Source organism: Channa argus, chromosome 9 (genome assembly GCF_033026475.1).
Source record: "Channa argus isolate prfri chromosome 9, Channa argus male v1.0, whole genome shotgun sequence".
Classification (NCBI taxonomy): Eukaryota; Metazoa; Chordata; class Actinopteri; order Anabantiformes; family Channidae; genus Channa; species Channa argus.
In genome coordinates, this window is record NC_090205.1 from 3,445,880 (window position 1) to 3,459,249 (window position 13,370).

Genomic DNA, 13,370 nt, shown 5'->3' on the forward strand with positions numbered 1-13,370 from the left:
CCTGCTGGTGGGTTGAGCAGAGCAGTGTGTAATGTGAGAGCGGGTGGGCACAACTGTGTGCATTGTGGGTATGTGGTAGGGATGGGGAATGGCAAGAGTCTGGTAATACAATATTTATCATGATGCAGATGTTACAGTTCGATATATTCAGATACTGTAAGCGATGCGATTTTTTTTGTTTCTTTAAATACCAAATTTTAGGAAAACTTTTTTTCATTTTTTTTTAGTTCAGGGTCGCCACAGCGGATCATTTGGTTGATCTGGCACAGTTTTTACACCGGATGCCCTTCCTGACACAATCCCCCCCAATTCCTACTGGGCTTGGGACCAGCACTGCAAAAACTGTCATAGGATAAATAAAATCTTAAGTGAACAAAAGTTTTCAAAAGTTCCAGAAAATAATAACATCATCAGCAGTTTAAATAGCACAAAATTAATATTTGCTACTAAGCTTGTAATGTAAATCTGATGCTGTTTAATATGAAAACCCTTCATTAAGGCCCCAGTAAGTAGATGTTACAGCCTAATACTGTTATTGTACTGATAATGATCTTTTCCTGATCGTTCAGTTCTTTTAACAATACCAAAGCTTATGTTCACCTCTGCTTGTTCCAAACTTCTGAACTTTTTAGTTTTGCTGACGTCTCTTTCCTTCTGCCTCTAACCTAACTTCCTTGCTCTGGAACTTGTGTGTATGTGTGTGTGTGACTAGTCTGGCAGTGCCTTGGCACGCTGGCAGGAACGGGCGCTGCGCAGAGTGTCCAGGAGTCGCGTGTGCTGGCGGGTCCTGTCAGTGTGCTGGACGGGCGCACGATGCTCCCCCCCACCTTTGGGTGCCAGCGGATCTGAGGAAGGCCTAGTGAGAATCCGGGTCAGCACAGCACAGCCAGGGGGGACGGGGCCAGACCACCACAGCTGCTTAACCATCAACTCCTTAGCCATTGGCTTACAGTAGTGCTGCGTTCATGCCATATGGCCCCGCTGAGTCCAGACAGGTTTAGGGTCTGAATACTGGTTGCACATTTTGCAAATGCAAAATAAAAGTGCCATCTTGACAATGAGGAAGTGTGAATAAACAAGAACAAAGTTAAAGTCATTTAGCAAAATCCAGGTTTCTCACTGAGAACTCAGCTTTTTTATTGCCATATACATGAATGCACTGTATATTATATAAGTGTAAGCTTAGGTTGGTCGGCAAAAAAAACCTTTACAGACTGTAAGATGAGAAATGGTCTGTCTTAACAAAAGTCAGGGGCCAGAACGAACACTAAAAGAATTCCTGCTTGCTGTGATCATCCCTCCTGTTCATACTGATGCTTTGGGTTTTCATCAGAAGTTATAGGGACGGAATCCAAAGTCCATAGTCTGTGCAAAAAGCTTTTCAAATGGGGGTCTAAAGCTAAAACGAGGCATCGGCAGCCCGAGAAAGTCACATCAAGAAAGTCAAATCATTTGTTGCAACGTCTTTTTAGTATAAAATTCCCTGCGGGAAAGTAACAAAAGGGAAAGTGGCTTTTTGCACAGAAGAGAAACGGTGGATTTTAGTTCTCAGCAAGAACATACAAATGGTTACAGCAAGTAAAACCTGTTTCAGTGTCTGTACATGCACCTGGAAGTTGTTTTAAGACAGACCTCTTCTTTATGAGGATTGTTGTGTGATTGTCTTACAGTGCTTGTCCTATAGAGTAGAGTCTCCTCATGGCCTTGCCGAGAGAATAAGAAATCTAAATAAATAATTGTCTTTCAGTGACATTAGCCTTTATACTGTAGATAAGTGCCCATTTCCTACATGTCCATCCGCTCTGGTGTCTCTGAAGCGGCCTGGCTGGCTGTGCTGGCCTGTGCTTAAGAAACCTGACCTCCTCAACGATCCATTATGGAGGCTACATCTCAGCCGTGCAGTTTGTCCTAGAAGCTTCTCTCCTCTCCTTTCTGATTTCAAGCCGGAGTTAAAACATATTTGTGTACAGAAATCACATTTAATAAAGTGTAAAATTAGGAAGAGCAATGAAAGTACGAAAGGAGACTGAGATTGCTGAGATGCTGAGCTCTGGATCTTTGGGTAACAGAGGGTCTGGATGCTTGCCCTTGTCGACCATTCATTGTCAGCTTTCATTACAGCTTCTCTCAAGACAAGTGTGTGTGTGTGTGTGTGTGTGTGTAGTGATTGAGAAAGTGGGAAAAGAGACACAAGCACACACAGTGTTACAGCACTTCATCAGGGGGACGTGTTTGTGTTGGCCTGCCATTCATACTTACATACTGTGCAGGCCCTCTCGGCCAACAGTCCACACGCACTCACATGCACTTGTAGGCATATGTGGAAGTGCTAAGACACATGCTCTTACTACACACACACACAGAGTAAGCATTGGCTGGTGTCCCTCTCCAGCCAGGCCTGGGGAGAGCGTCATTAACTGGGCATTCCCTCTGACAGCTGCAGCAGCTCACTCCTCCCACACACACACACACACACACACACACACAGAGTCAGAAGGCATTCCTTTGACGACATCGATTTCTGGCCTGCGGCCCTGCAAGAGCTCAGCTGCGTGCCTTACGCATCGCAGCTCTGTTAGAATATCATTTTCGTGTTTGCAGACTCTGGCTTTCCTCTCTGTCTGTCCACTGGCTACGCCGGTGATAGAGAGTTGGCTTCTCCCTGTTGCTCGTAGGAAGTCAGCCGGACATGTTAACATTCACTGTCAGGTTGTTTGCACCGTTCTCTGGTCCAGACAAAAGAAACAACAGTAAGCCTCAGTCCAGGGTGGGTTTAAAGTGTAGCTGTGTTGTGGTAAAGTGCATTTCCTGTCAGATGAAACTAATTTGTTATCATGAGGAAAACCACACAAACTCACTGCTCCTGACCAGAATATTTCGGAGAGATTTCCGAGGCCCGTCCACTGTAATAAACATTATATATTTAATCATTTCAGCCCATGAAATTTAACAGTAAATAAACTGACTTGACAGATGGCAATGTGAGGCTTGACATAAAGTTATTATATGCACAAAGTAAATTTGAAGCATTTTATTTCTAATGTGAAGAACACAGAATTTTCACCTTTTCATCTACTAAAACAATAATTATAATAGTTATTATGTTATTATTATGAATATTATTATTATTATTATCATAGCTATTTGAGATATATTTACCTGAAATGCTGCTCCATTTTAGAGAGATCTAATAGTCTGTTGCATTATGTAACTTTTAAATTTTTTTATTAATGTAATTTGATCCCGACTAATACCTGAAGGCCTGTGCAGAGCATAGCAGATGGTAGAGAAGCATAGTGGAGCAGGGAGAATAGGGACTAAGTGTGGTTGGTAATTGAATCGAAACTCTGTTCCAAGTTAGAAGTGAATAAAAAATGTTTCTGATAATGGTTCCAAACGAAGGCTACAATTCTGCAAGGATGTCCCCCAGCTGTCTGCTGGACCGTCTGTAAGTTCATTTGTTTAGATAAAAGTTAGCATGTGTTGATAACACCTCAACCTACAGTACAAGCCAGTGTGACCGCAGGCACAAGTCAGAAGTGTGGCTTCAGTTAAGAGAAGAAAGATAATAAAATAAAACTGTTTGGATGCTAATGTAGCATCACAAAGCAGGTGTCACGTTCATAAAGAGACGTTTTTGTGCTTGTGGATTTATTAAGCATTAGTAAGTGCTGGCAAAGTGTGGCTAATAATGTGCCTCTACAGTGGCTCTCTAGCCCACAGGAAAGCAAAGTGGTTCTTAGAAGATTTGCAATTTGAATAAGCTCTGAAATGGCCCCAGCGCCACAAAAGCTCCTAGTTTATGTTGGTGCAAATAACCAGTGCTAGTTCAAGTTGGATATTGTTGCTGCAAGTTGGCTAAAGTTGTGGAATGTACATATGCTAAGAAAACAGAGTTATGTCCAATAATGTAAAGTAAAGTATTTAGAAAATGATGCACTTTTACCAGGCAACATGAATAATAAGAATAGTTATTAATGTTAGTTATAGTCACTGTCTAAACGTCTTTTTTAAACGTCTGTAAGCATCAGAATGCCTCCATTTTAGTCAATTTCCTATCACCTTATCCCTCTGTAGACGATAAGAGGCCCAGAACTTTATTAGCTTTATGAAGGTAACAAAATCTTCCATCCATCTATTACCTTGAATACTTATCCCTTTCACGGTCGTAGGGGTTTTGGAGCCTATCCCAGCCTGTCACTGGGCGAGAGGCAGGGTACACTCTGGACAGGTCACCAGAGACAGACATTCACACTCACATTCACACCTACGGCCAATTTTGAGCCACCAATTAATCTAACATGCATGTTTTGGACTGTGGGAGGAAACCAGAGTACGTGGAGAAAACCCAGGCAGCACGAGGAGAACATGCATACCCCACACAGAAAGACCACAGCCAACAGGTAGCTTCGAACCGGGGACCTCCTAGCTGTAAGACGACAGCGCTGACCTCTCCAGCAGGGTGCTGCCCAAACACAAATAACTGATCTAATGATTTACTTTGATAGACAAATACAGAGGGTTCCCAATGTCTCATAAGTAAAGACAATCAGGAAGACTAGTTTAAGAACAAAGATGGCACCGTCTTGCTGGAGAGGTTCCTCAGGCTGGTCCTAGACATTTCTGATTTCCTTCTGCATTTTGAGAAGCCAAACGAATCAAAGTAAATGTCAGTTGAGTCTGATCATCAGGCTGGATGTCATTTTTATTATATACCTGCCTGAAGTTGAAGCTGAGGTTTTATTAGAATTAGCAGCAGATTGCAGACGGAATCTGAACGACAGGGAGCTTGTGATTAAACTGTGTCATTTGAAATACCTCTAGACTACAGATGCTTGTAGTATATTTGGGTTCACCATTTTGTGCCTCTTTGTTCTAGTTCTGTGTCTCATTTTAATATTGTCTCCGTTTTGTATTTACTGTAGGTAGCTCATTTTAAATTCAATTCAAATCAATTCAACTTTATTTATATAGCGCCAATTTACAATAATGTCATCTCAAGGCACTTTCCAGAATAAAGTCCAGTCTCTAAGTATTTTAGCTGTTTGGTGTCTCTTTTATTTTGTTATTAATATATTTTTTGTCTCTCTTTTCAATTTGTCATTTTCTGTCTCAGACATTTTGTTTCTAGTCGTATTATAGTCATTTATTAATATTTGTGAATATTTAAAATACTCTTTAGTAGTTTTGTGGGTTTTTTTGTTTTGTTTGTTTTGCTTATTTGTTCGTTCTTTTAGCCATTTTATCTTTGTAGTAGTTTGGGGTCTCTGAAGGGTTTGTGTGTCTTTGTGCGTGTTTAAACCCCTCTGTTGTTGTTTGACATTGATTTCTCTTCTCGCTTCTTTACATATGGTAGTTTTACATGTCTTTGATTTGAAGCTTTTTTGCATCTCTTGAACAAAATAGGATTATGCTGATTTTCAACAAAATATTTTATATAATCTTAAAATACTATTAAACTCTTTTAGGGCAGTGTCACAGCACTTGGTTGAGGTTGGAGACAGACTGGGATTTAGCAAAACCCTTTTCTAACCTTAACCAAAGTACTTTTGTTGCTGAAAGCAAACAAAACAGGTCTCTTGCTTTATGTTACTAAATGCAGCAGTCGGAAATTACACATGAGAACTCATCCACTGATTATACCTTCCCTCCAAACACTTAATCACATTTGGCTTCAGTTACAAAAAATTACATTTTTAAGTGGACAGGGTCGCCCTGACTCCTTTGGGCCCTGAAGACTAGTGCCTGGTTCAGCAATTCATGCCATACGATTTGCAGATCTTGCATTATCTAAAGTTTGGGGCTCCAATTTAAAATGTAACTTATTAGTATTAGTATTAGCCAACAGCACTTTGCAGTAACATCCATTTCATTCGAATAAGTTTCACGTCTCCATTTTAGGTCTGCGTCAGTGTGGCTAAGAGCAGACATTTTCCTCACAGCCAACCACCGTGCTCTTCATGCCTTAGTATACAAGTAAAATAAGCGAAGTTGTGATAAAAAATACTGTACAAAGGCTCATTCTCGTGTTTTCTTATTCTCCCTCTATCTCTCTGCTCTCCTCTCTCAACTACTTCTTAACTGCAGTCCCTTATTTTTGATGAAGTGGACCTATCAGATGCCAGCGTTGCAGAGTCCAGCACAAAGAATGTCAACAACAGTTTCACAGTGAGTGCATCTTAACACACACACACACACACACACGAACACAGGGTTACATAGACTATAGGCAGGGGCACGTGTTGCGCAGGGAGACTGAGTGCGTGTCACAATGTCTCACTGGTGAGTGTCCCCATATCACTAGAGTGCAGTGCCGTGTTCCTTCATCCTCGTGTCTTTCGGTTACTACAGCAGGCTTGTGGTCGGATGAATGAACAGTGCTACTATCTCAACTAATGATTTTTGATTGAGAAACATTTTTAAATCTTTAAAATGTCAGAAGATTGAAAAATGCTAGTAGCAATTTTCCAGAGCACAAGGTGCTGACCAAGTTGTCAAAATATTAATATATTGTTGAAAATACTATTAAATGAGAAAATAACTGGTTATCTTTTTTTTTTTTTGCAAATCTAAAACAGCTGCTTGCTGTGGACTTTAAAAGTTAACATGAAGTAAACAGTGCAGGCTATTCATTGCCTGTATCCTTAAGAAAACTTTAAATCACAGGGACGGCATGAGGTGTGACCAAGATTTATGACATTTCTGTCAAACTGAGCACCATTGATAGCAGATGCTTGTGTTATTCAAGGAACACGCGACTGCATTCAGTGCACTCACAGCCGTTATGAGTTCATCCAGGAGGGTTCATTAGAAAATAGGGTTTGCCTTTCAAGGATAATGACTCAACTACCATATTTTACCCCTGCAAATGTCAGTCGTAGTTACATTTAGATCATATTTTAGCACATTTTCTAGCTTTGGTCCTTTGTAGTTTTCACATCGTGTTAATGAAGTCTGCTGAGAGTAAACAAGTGATGCTGCTATGAATGGATGCTTGTTTGGGAAGAGAATGAGCAGCTGAAGCTGGATGTGTGTGTGTGTGTGTGTGTGTGTGTGTGTGTGTGTGTGTGTGTGTGTGTGTGTGTGTGTGTGTGTGGCAGGCAGAGGGAAATGAACAAAAAGATGAAAGCAGACACTGAAAAGAGCTAGTAGTGCACTGTTTTTTTCTATAAACGTCTCTCCTCTCCGCTGGGTGCTGCTATAAATAGAAACAAGTAGGAGGAGTAGGTAGGCAGGAGAACAGAGCCCAGAGGAGGGCATGCTGCTATTTTTAGCGTCTCCTTGAAACGCTTCACTGACTGCCTGCAATGGCTTAACATCTTTATATTCATAAATAAGATTACGTGTGCTTGCTGCATGTGTGTAGCAGCATGTGTGTTTGCTGAAGGGTTAAGAAAAATGCTGCGTTTGTGGAGCTGAGCTCAGTGTGCCTTCACAAATATCTGCATTCCCTGGTACTGTAACAAAGACAGAGGACGATGGAAGAAAAGGTGCTAAAGGAAGATCCAAAATGGGAGTGTGGATGAAATTTGCACTGATGGTGGTGAAAGCAGAGCGTGAACTAAAAACTGATGCTGGAATGGCAGCAGACGGTAAAGGGAAATGCATGAAAAGGTAGTGCAGCAGAGGAAATCCTGGAGTGATGTCACAGCACCACTGACTGCACTCGCACACTCTCTCCCTGAGAAAAAAAAGAGAGAGGGGGGGGGGTGGACGAGCGAGAGCGAGGCATGAACGCGCGCTGATAAGTGGGAGAGGAAATACAGATGCAGAGGGAAAGAAGGGGAGGAGAGGAAGCTGATGATAGGACGGGGGAGCACCCTGGAAGGAGCAGTGAAACATTAAACCAAAAGGTAATGTGACATGCTGAATGGTAGTTCACATGCTGCTGCCCCTACCCACACACACACACACACACACACACACACACACACACACACAAGCAAATCTCTGTGACAGTCAAGCACACTGACAGAGCGAGACCAGGCTTCATCGGTCAGCGGGAGAGACCACTGCAGGAGAGGAATCACATGTCTGTGCTCTGACTGTGCAGAGCAGTCACCAGCCTCTGTCTGTCTGTCCGTCTGCATCTTAGGTCTCTTGTTGTCTGTCTGCCCTCTGAGGGTTGTGCAGGTGTCCTCAGTGTGCTGCTTGGTGTTGCTTGGTTGGATGGGTTGAGCTCCCAACTCACTCATGCCAGTGCTAAGATGTTTATTGATTCGTGCTCATTTCTGCGTCGCAGATGTCCCCTTGCTGTGGGCTTAATGTGCATGCTTTCACAGACTAGGGACCAAGGACGCCTTAGGGACCTACAGCACCACAGGGAACACTTTAAAGTCACTGGGGCGGAATCATATCAGAATCAGCATTTATTTACCTGGGGCAGTGAACTTGTATGTTGTTTGACGGGAATAAGACCATGCAGATGTAACATGCGTGTGTAACATGTCTGAATCTGCATGTTGACGTAGAACATTATGTGACCAGCTGAGTGGTCCAGTGTTCACACCTTTATCTTTTTTTTTAAGCTTTTGTGTCCCTGGTGTATTGAAAAGGAACCTGTGTGAATACACAATGAGGCGGCACCGCTGTAGCATGGAGCAGAGCACCTTGAAGTCCACGTGAGGCAGCAGCTCAGCCCAACCCAAACCCTAAACTCATTATGGTCCCTGCAGGACTCACTCAAGCCTATTGCTTTTTACTGTCCACTTAAAAACTATGAAATCAATCTCAAGGAAATTCGGATTGTCCTCTTGTGTCTGTGTTGTTAAAGCTTGTACAGACAATGGCTGTGAGAGCGTGTGCGTGCATGTTGCAGGGAGGGAGCAGCTGCTATAGTTATGTCCCATAGCGTGTGCTCTTGTGCTGCCGGTCTCAGTGGATACACAATCTGTGCAACACAGTCACTAATCAGGTTTCTGTGTGGGTGTGTGGCGGGTGTCTCCCATTATCACGATCAAAGACGCACACGTGATACATCCTGCTGTGAGGTGAGGTTTTCCAGCACTTTAGGGATGCCAAGACCCATCTTCAGAAACAACTGTTCCTGTTTCCCCTGGCAACCAGTCTTATCACCACCTTGTTCTAGAGACACACATGCACATACTGTAGTGCACGAGAGGCAGACTGACACATTAATCCTTGCTTTCCTGGTGGAAAACATTTTGTGGTGAACAGCTGAGACAAGCCCACATTTCTCTGAAAGGAGAGACGGCAGCAGCAGCTTTGCTGTTGTTGTACATGAAGAAAGATTGTGGCCGACTGGTTGAGAGTCACATGTGTACATATGAGCATGTGACGACATTTTCTCACACACTTTTGCTAGTTTGAAAGTTGCTTTTGTCCACGTAAAAAAAAACAAATTGAGAATGCTCATTTTATTTGCTTCAACATTTACAAAGCACCACACCCATTAATATCATTGGCAGAGATGTGACAGTATAGTACAGAGAAACCAGGGCAGAGAGAGAGTGGTGTGACATGTCTTAACCAGTACATTACCAGATACTTAAAGCATGTGAAGCTGTGGGAATGCTTCTATCATTATTGTAGGGTTAAAAAAAGTATTATAATTATTGATGCATTAATGTGATCATCACATTAACGTTGCAGCTGGTATCAATGACCTTTACACTGTTTAGAAAATGTGTTTTAAAATGTTAAAATTACTTTACATGCTGTTGGGTAGCTGCTGAATGTTACACCAAGGATCAATTAAATCTTATGGTTCGATTGTATTTTGTGTCACTAATCTGATTCTGAAAATTAAACATAGCTAATCCACATAAAAATGTATGTAGTGGATTAAAAGTTTGATATTCACCTTCCAACCTAGATACAGTATATAACATAAAATACAAATGCTCAACTAAGATACAAAACTATTTTAGGTGCATTAGTCAAATAAATGTACAGTTTACATCAATGTACAAATGTTGATGTAATGCAAGTTTCCTCCCACAGCCCAAACAAATTTCACTCTAACTTGTAAATGTATATGTGTGTGTGTACATGTGCCCGATGACCACAATAAAACCATTATAGAAAAAGAAAGCCACTTATGCTATTTTACATTTTGATGCGACTAGTTTGGACTAATTTTGAACATTTTAGAGTTTTAGTAAGACTCAGTATGTTGATGTCCAGAGACCAGAGATCAGTTTCTTAGTATAGCACTGATACTTCTGAACTACATTATATAGCATGAAGAGTAATTAGTACTTTAAATTGTGATGGAGAATTAAGATTTACACAGACAATTTATTTTATTTTGTGATGGAGCACTTTTACCTGAGTGTAGTGTTTTTGTGTTATCACTTAGTCTTTCACTTGCTAAGGTAACAACATTCAGGCAGACACACAGACACACACACATATATGTACTGGCAGTGATGTGAGTGTGTGATTTGCTGTGCACCTGTTGTTTTCCAGACCCGTTAAAAGCCTCAGGTGCTGCCGGTCTAACCATGTGGATGACGAGAAAGAGTAGGAGTGTAAGGAGAGTGGCGTATTCCTTTTATTTTGTCACAATTGATCATTTCTTTCACTCTTTTAACCGATTCACTGACTTGTGTGATGCCAGTCTGCAGGATGCACAGAGTGCTCAGTTTATCCAATTATTGCCAAAATGGGTGTAATTCAAGAATAGAATGGAGCTGCACAGCAGCTGGACGTATGGATTCAAATTATGGTGAATAGTCTGGTCTGCAACAGTTTGTCAGAAAATCAATGAGCACTTTGTAGGCAAAACAGAAACACAACAAACAGAGCAGAAAAGCTTCCACAATCTTCCCTTTGGATTCACTAAGAACTGCAAACTCTATAAAGGGAGACATACTGTATCTATGTTCATTTTTAGATCCAAGCTATAGGAGGGAGGATTACGGATGTTTGTACACCACAGCTTCTGAGTGATGAATGCCAGCTGTCTCCTGCAGCTGTGGAAAATGCGTCTGAGACATAATATCTGGCAAAATCAGGTGTAAAATATGAGTCAGTGCTTTATCAAAGTCAAGCTGAAACAGTGAGATCACAAGCAAGAGAAGTGGTAAGGCCACTTGTCAGGCATAGTTCAGGTGAGAAAAAGGCTTCAGTAACAGCAATAAAAGTTACCGCAGTAAATTAAAATATGCATTTTTATGTAAAGTAGCAGAAAAGGAGCAGCAGCCTCGTATTTTTCTCTTCCCGTTCTACTTCAATAGGTTTGATTGCAGCTTCTAGAAAGAGCCTGACAGATCTACAGCAACATTCTAACATGAAAAAAAATAGTTGTTATAACCTCTGATTGCTTTTTAAATTCTGTCTTAACGAATAACTTCATATGTGTTGTTGGGGCTGCAACAATTAGTCAGTACTGTTAAAATTGGCCCCTGGTCGGACCCTTTCTTTTTGGCTATTTTCTGTCTGTTGGAGGTCATTTGAAGCTGTTCTTGGACATTTTGGCTCTGTTTTTTGTCAACAACTAAAAATTGTGTCTGTTTTTGGTTATTTTTCTTTTTTTTTTCTTTTTTTCTTTTTTTTCTGGAGTTTTTTTGGTCGTTATGGGTCTGTTTTGATCATTTCTATTTTTGGTCATTTTGATTTATATCTGTTTTTTCTCAACATTTTTGTCATTTTTGTTGTATTGTATTTTTGTTGTTGTTGTTGGCCATTATGGCTGTATCTTCAGACATTTGCGTCTGTTTTTGGTAATTATGTGTCTGTGTTTTGGCCATCACGAGTCTGTTTTTGGTCATTATGCAGTTTCTGTGGAAATAATCAGGTCATTTTTCACAATTGAACGAGACAAAAGACCAGGAAAAAGTCAAAGAAACTTCAGAGGTTCTGGCCCATGGAGCCTCTGAGCTCTTTGGCCTCTGGGCCTGTTCTTGATAGGCTTCGTTACTTCTCCCCTCAGGTAAAGTAAATTCAGGAGATTTATAAAAGGGGACTGTCAATGTTATAAATCATAAACAACATTTCTCGCAGAGGGAAAGCAGCATCAGAATTGCTGCTACAACATGAATATTGATCAGCCTGATATTGTGTGTGTTTGTGTTACGTTGAGGGTGAACACAAATGACATAATAGCACAATGAGAGATGGAAAGAAAGGAAAAAGATGACTGAGCATAAATAAGTGATGAGGCATTGAAAGGCTGCTGTGTGTCTGTAGGGTTATCTACAGGGACACCGTCCTTTTAAACACACACACATACAGAGGACAGGGGGAGGCAGCAGGGGCAGAAAAGCTCTTAGCCTTTACTGAGGCGCTTCGCCTGTCAGCGCATATCTGTCTCAACACGGCATGAAGAGCTCCGAGCGAGGGAAAGAGAGGATGGAGCTGAAGCGAGGGAAAAGACTTAGTCAAGAAGGTGTTAGTGGATGAGTGAGCTAGAGTTAATGAGAGTGAGAGAGTAAGAAAGAGGGAGGGGGCTCCTCATCCTCATTCTCTCCCTTAAAGACAGAGTCGGTCTCTCGATCCTCTCAGTGCCACCGCAGGCTGAGGAGGAAAGCACTGGAAACCTTTATCCCCGTCTCGCTTTGGGTCTTTTTAGCGTACAGTATCCATCTCACCCGTCCGTGTTATCCCTCACTCTCCCTCCAGGTGATCACTCCTTTCCGTAGACTCATACTCTGTGCCGAGAACAGGAAAGAGATGGAGGACTGGATCAGTTCGCTGAAGTCCGTACAATCAAGAGAGCATTACGAGGTAAGAGCGCCTTTCTCAACCAGCAGAGAGACAGATCCATGTGGGTTAGTGTGTGGCAGGGAGGGGGCAAAGAGATGGGGAGTGTTAAGACATATTGCCGCAGGAACAATAGATGTGTCCTTAGGCTTATCCTCCCCTATGGAGGCTGTTTTGAGAATGAGGTTGTTCCTAAAGAGAAGAGTGTTTTGTTTTGTTTTGTTTTTTTCGGGAAAAGAAAGCCTGTGTGGAATAGTGTTAAGGTCTGAACAGCACGATGGGAATAAAACGTCCATGTTGTCTATTGTGATATCGGCCACAGTGAAGGCATCTGGGGACTTAACAAGTTGTTTTTGCCAAAGCAACACGCTCATGTTGGGATTCAGAGCCTCAAAGCACCAGACAACGTGTGGAGGCACAAATGGATGCACATGTACAGTCACAGGTGCATAACTGTACACTCAGAAATACAGTGAACACACACACACACACACAGCGTACAGTTAGTATCAAAACAACACAGAAACATGTCTAATTCTTTTGTCCTTTGTGACTCAACGGAATAAGAAACAAACAGGGAGTGGCTGCGTCCTCTGTCCATATCCAGCGCCCTTCTTCGTTATCTAACACCCTGATTTTGGGCGGAAAGAGAAAACGATGTCAACTTATGTGCAACCATTACTTTTTTGGGTTTGGATATCAGT

The 13,370-nt window shown here is 41.8% G+C and overlaps 1 protein-coding gene across 14 annotated transcripts in view; it reads left to right on the plus strand.

The window, feature by feature from the left end:
* dgkh (diacylglycerol kinase, eta) overlaps window positions 1–13,370 on the plus strand; it is a 52,732-nt gene that overhangs the window by 10,869 nt on the left and 28,493 nt on the right. For 9 of the 14 annotated variants that reach the window (XM_067515767.1, XM_067515772.1, XM_067515774.1 and 6 more), the window contains 3 exons: window positions 713–871; window positions 6,088–6,168; window positions 12,586–12,690. In XM_067515767.1, coding sequence (XP_067371868.1) covers window positions 713–871; window positions 6,088–6,168; window positions 12,586–12,690 — 345 coding nt within the window. Of the gene's footprint in view, window positions 1–712; window positions 872–6,087; window positions 6,169–7,751; window positions 7,854–12,585; window positions 12,691–13,370 lie in introns of those variants that run through there. The other 5 variants (XM_067515770.1, XM_067515775.1, XM_067515773.1 and 2 more) reach the window with 2 other exon arrangements.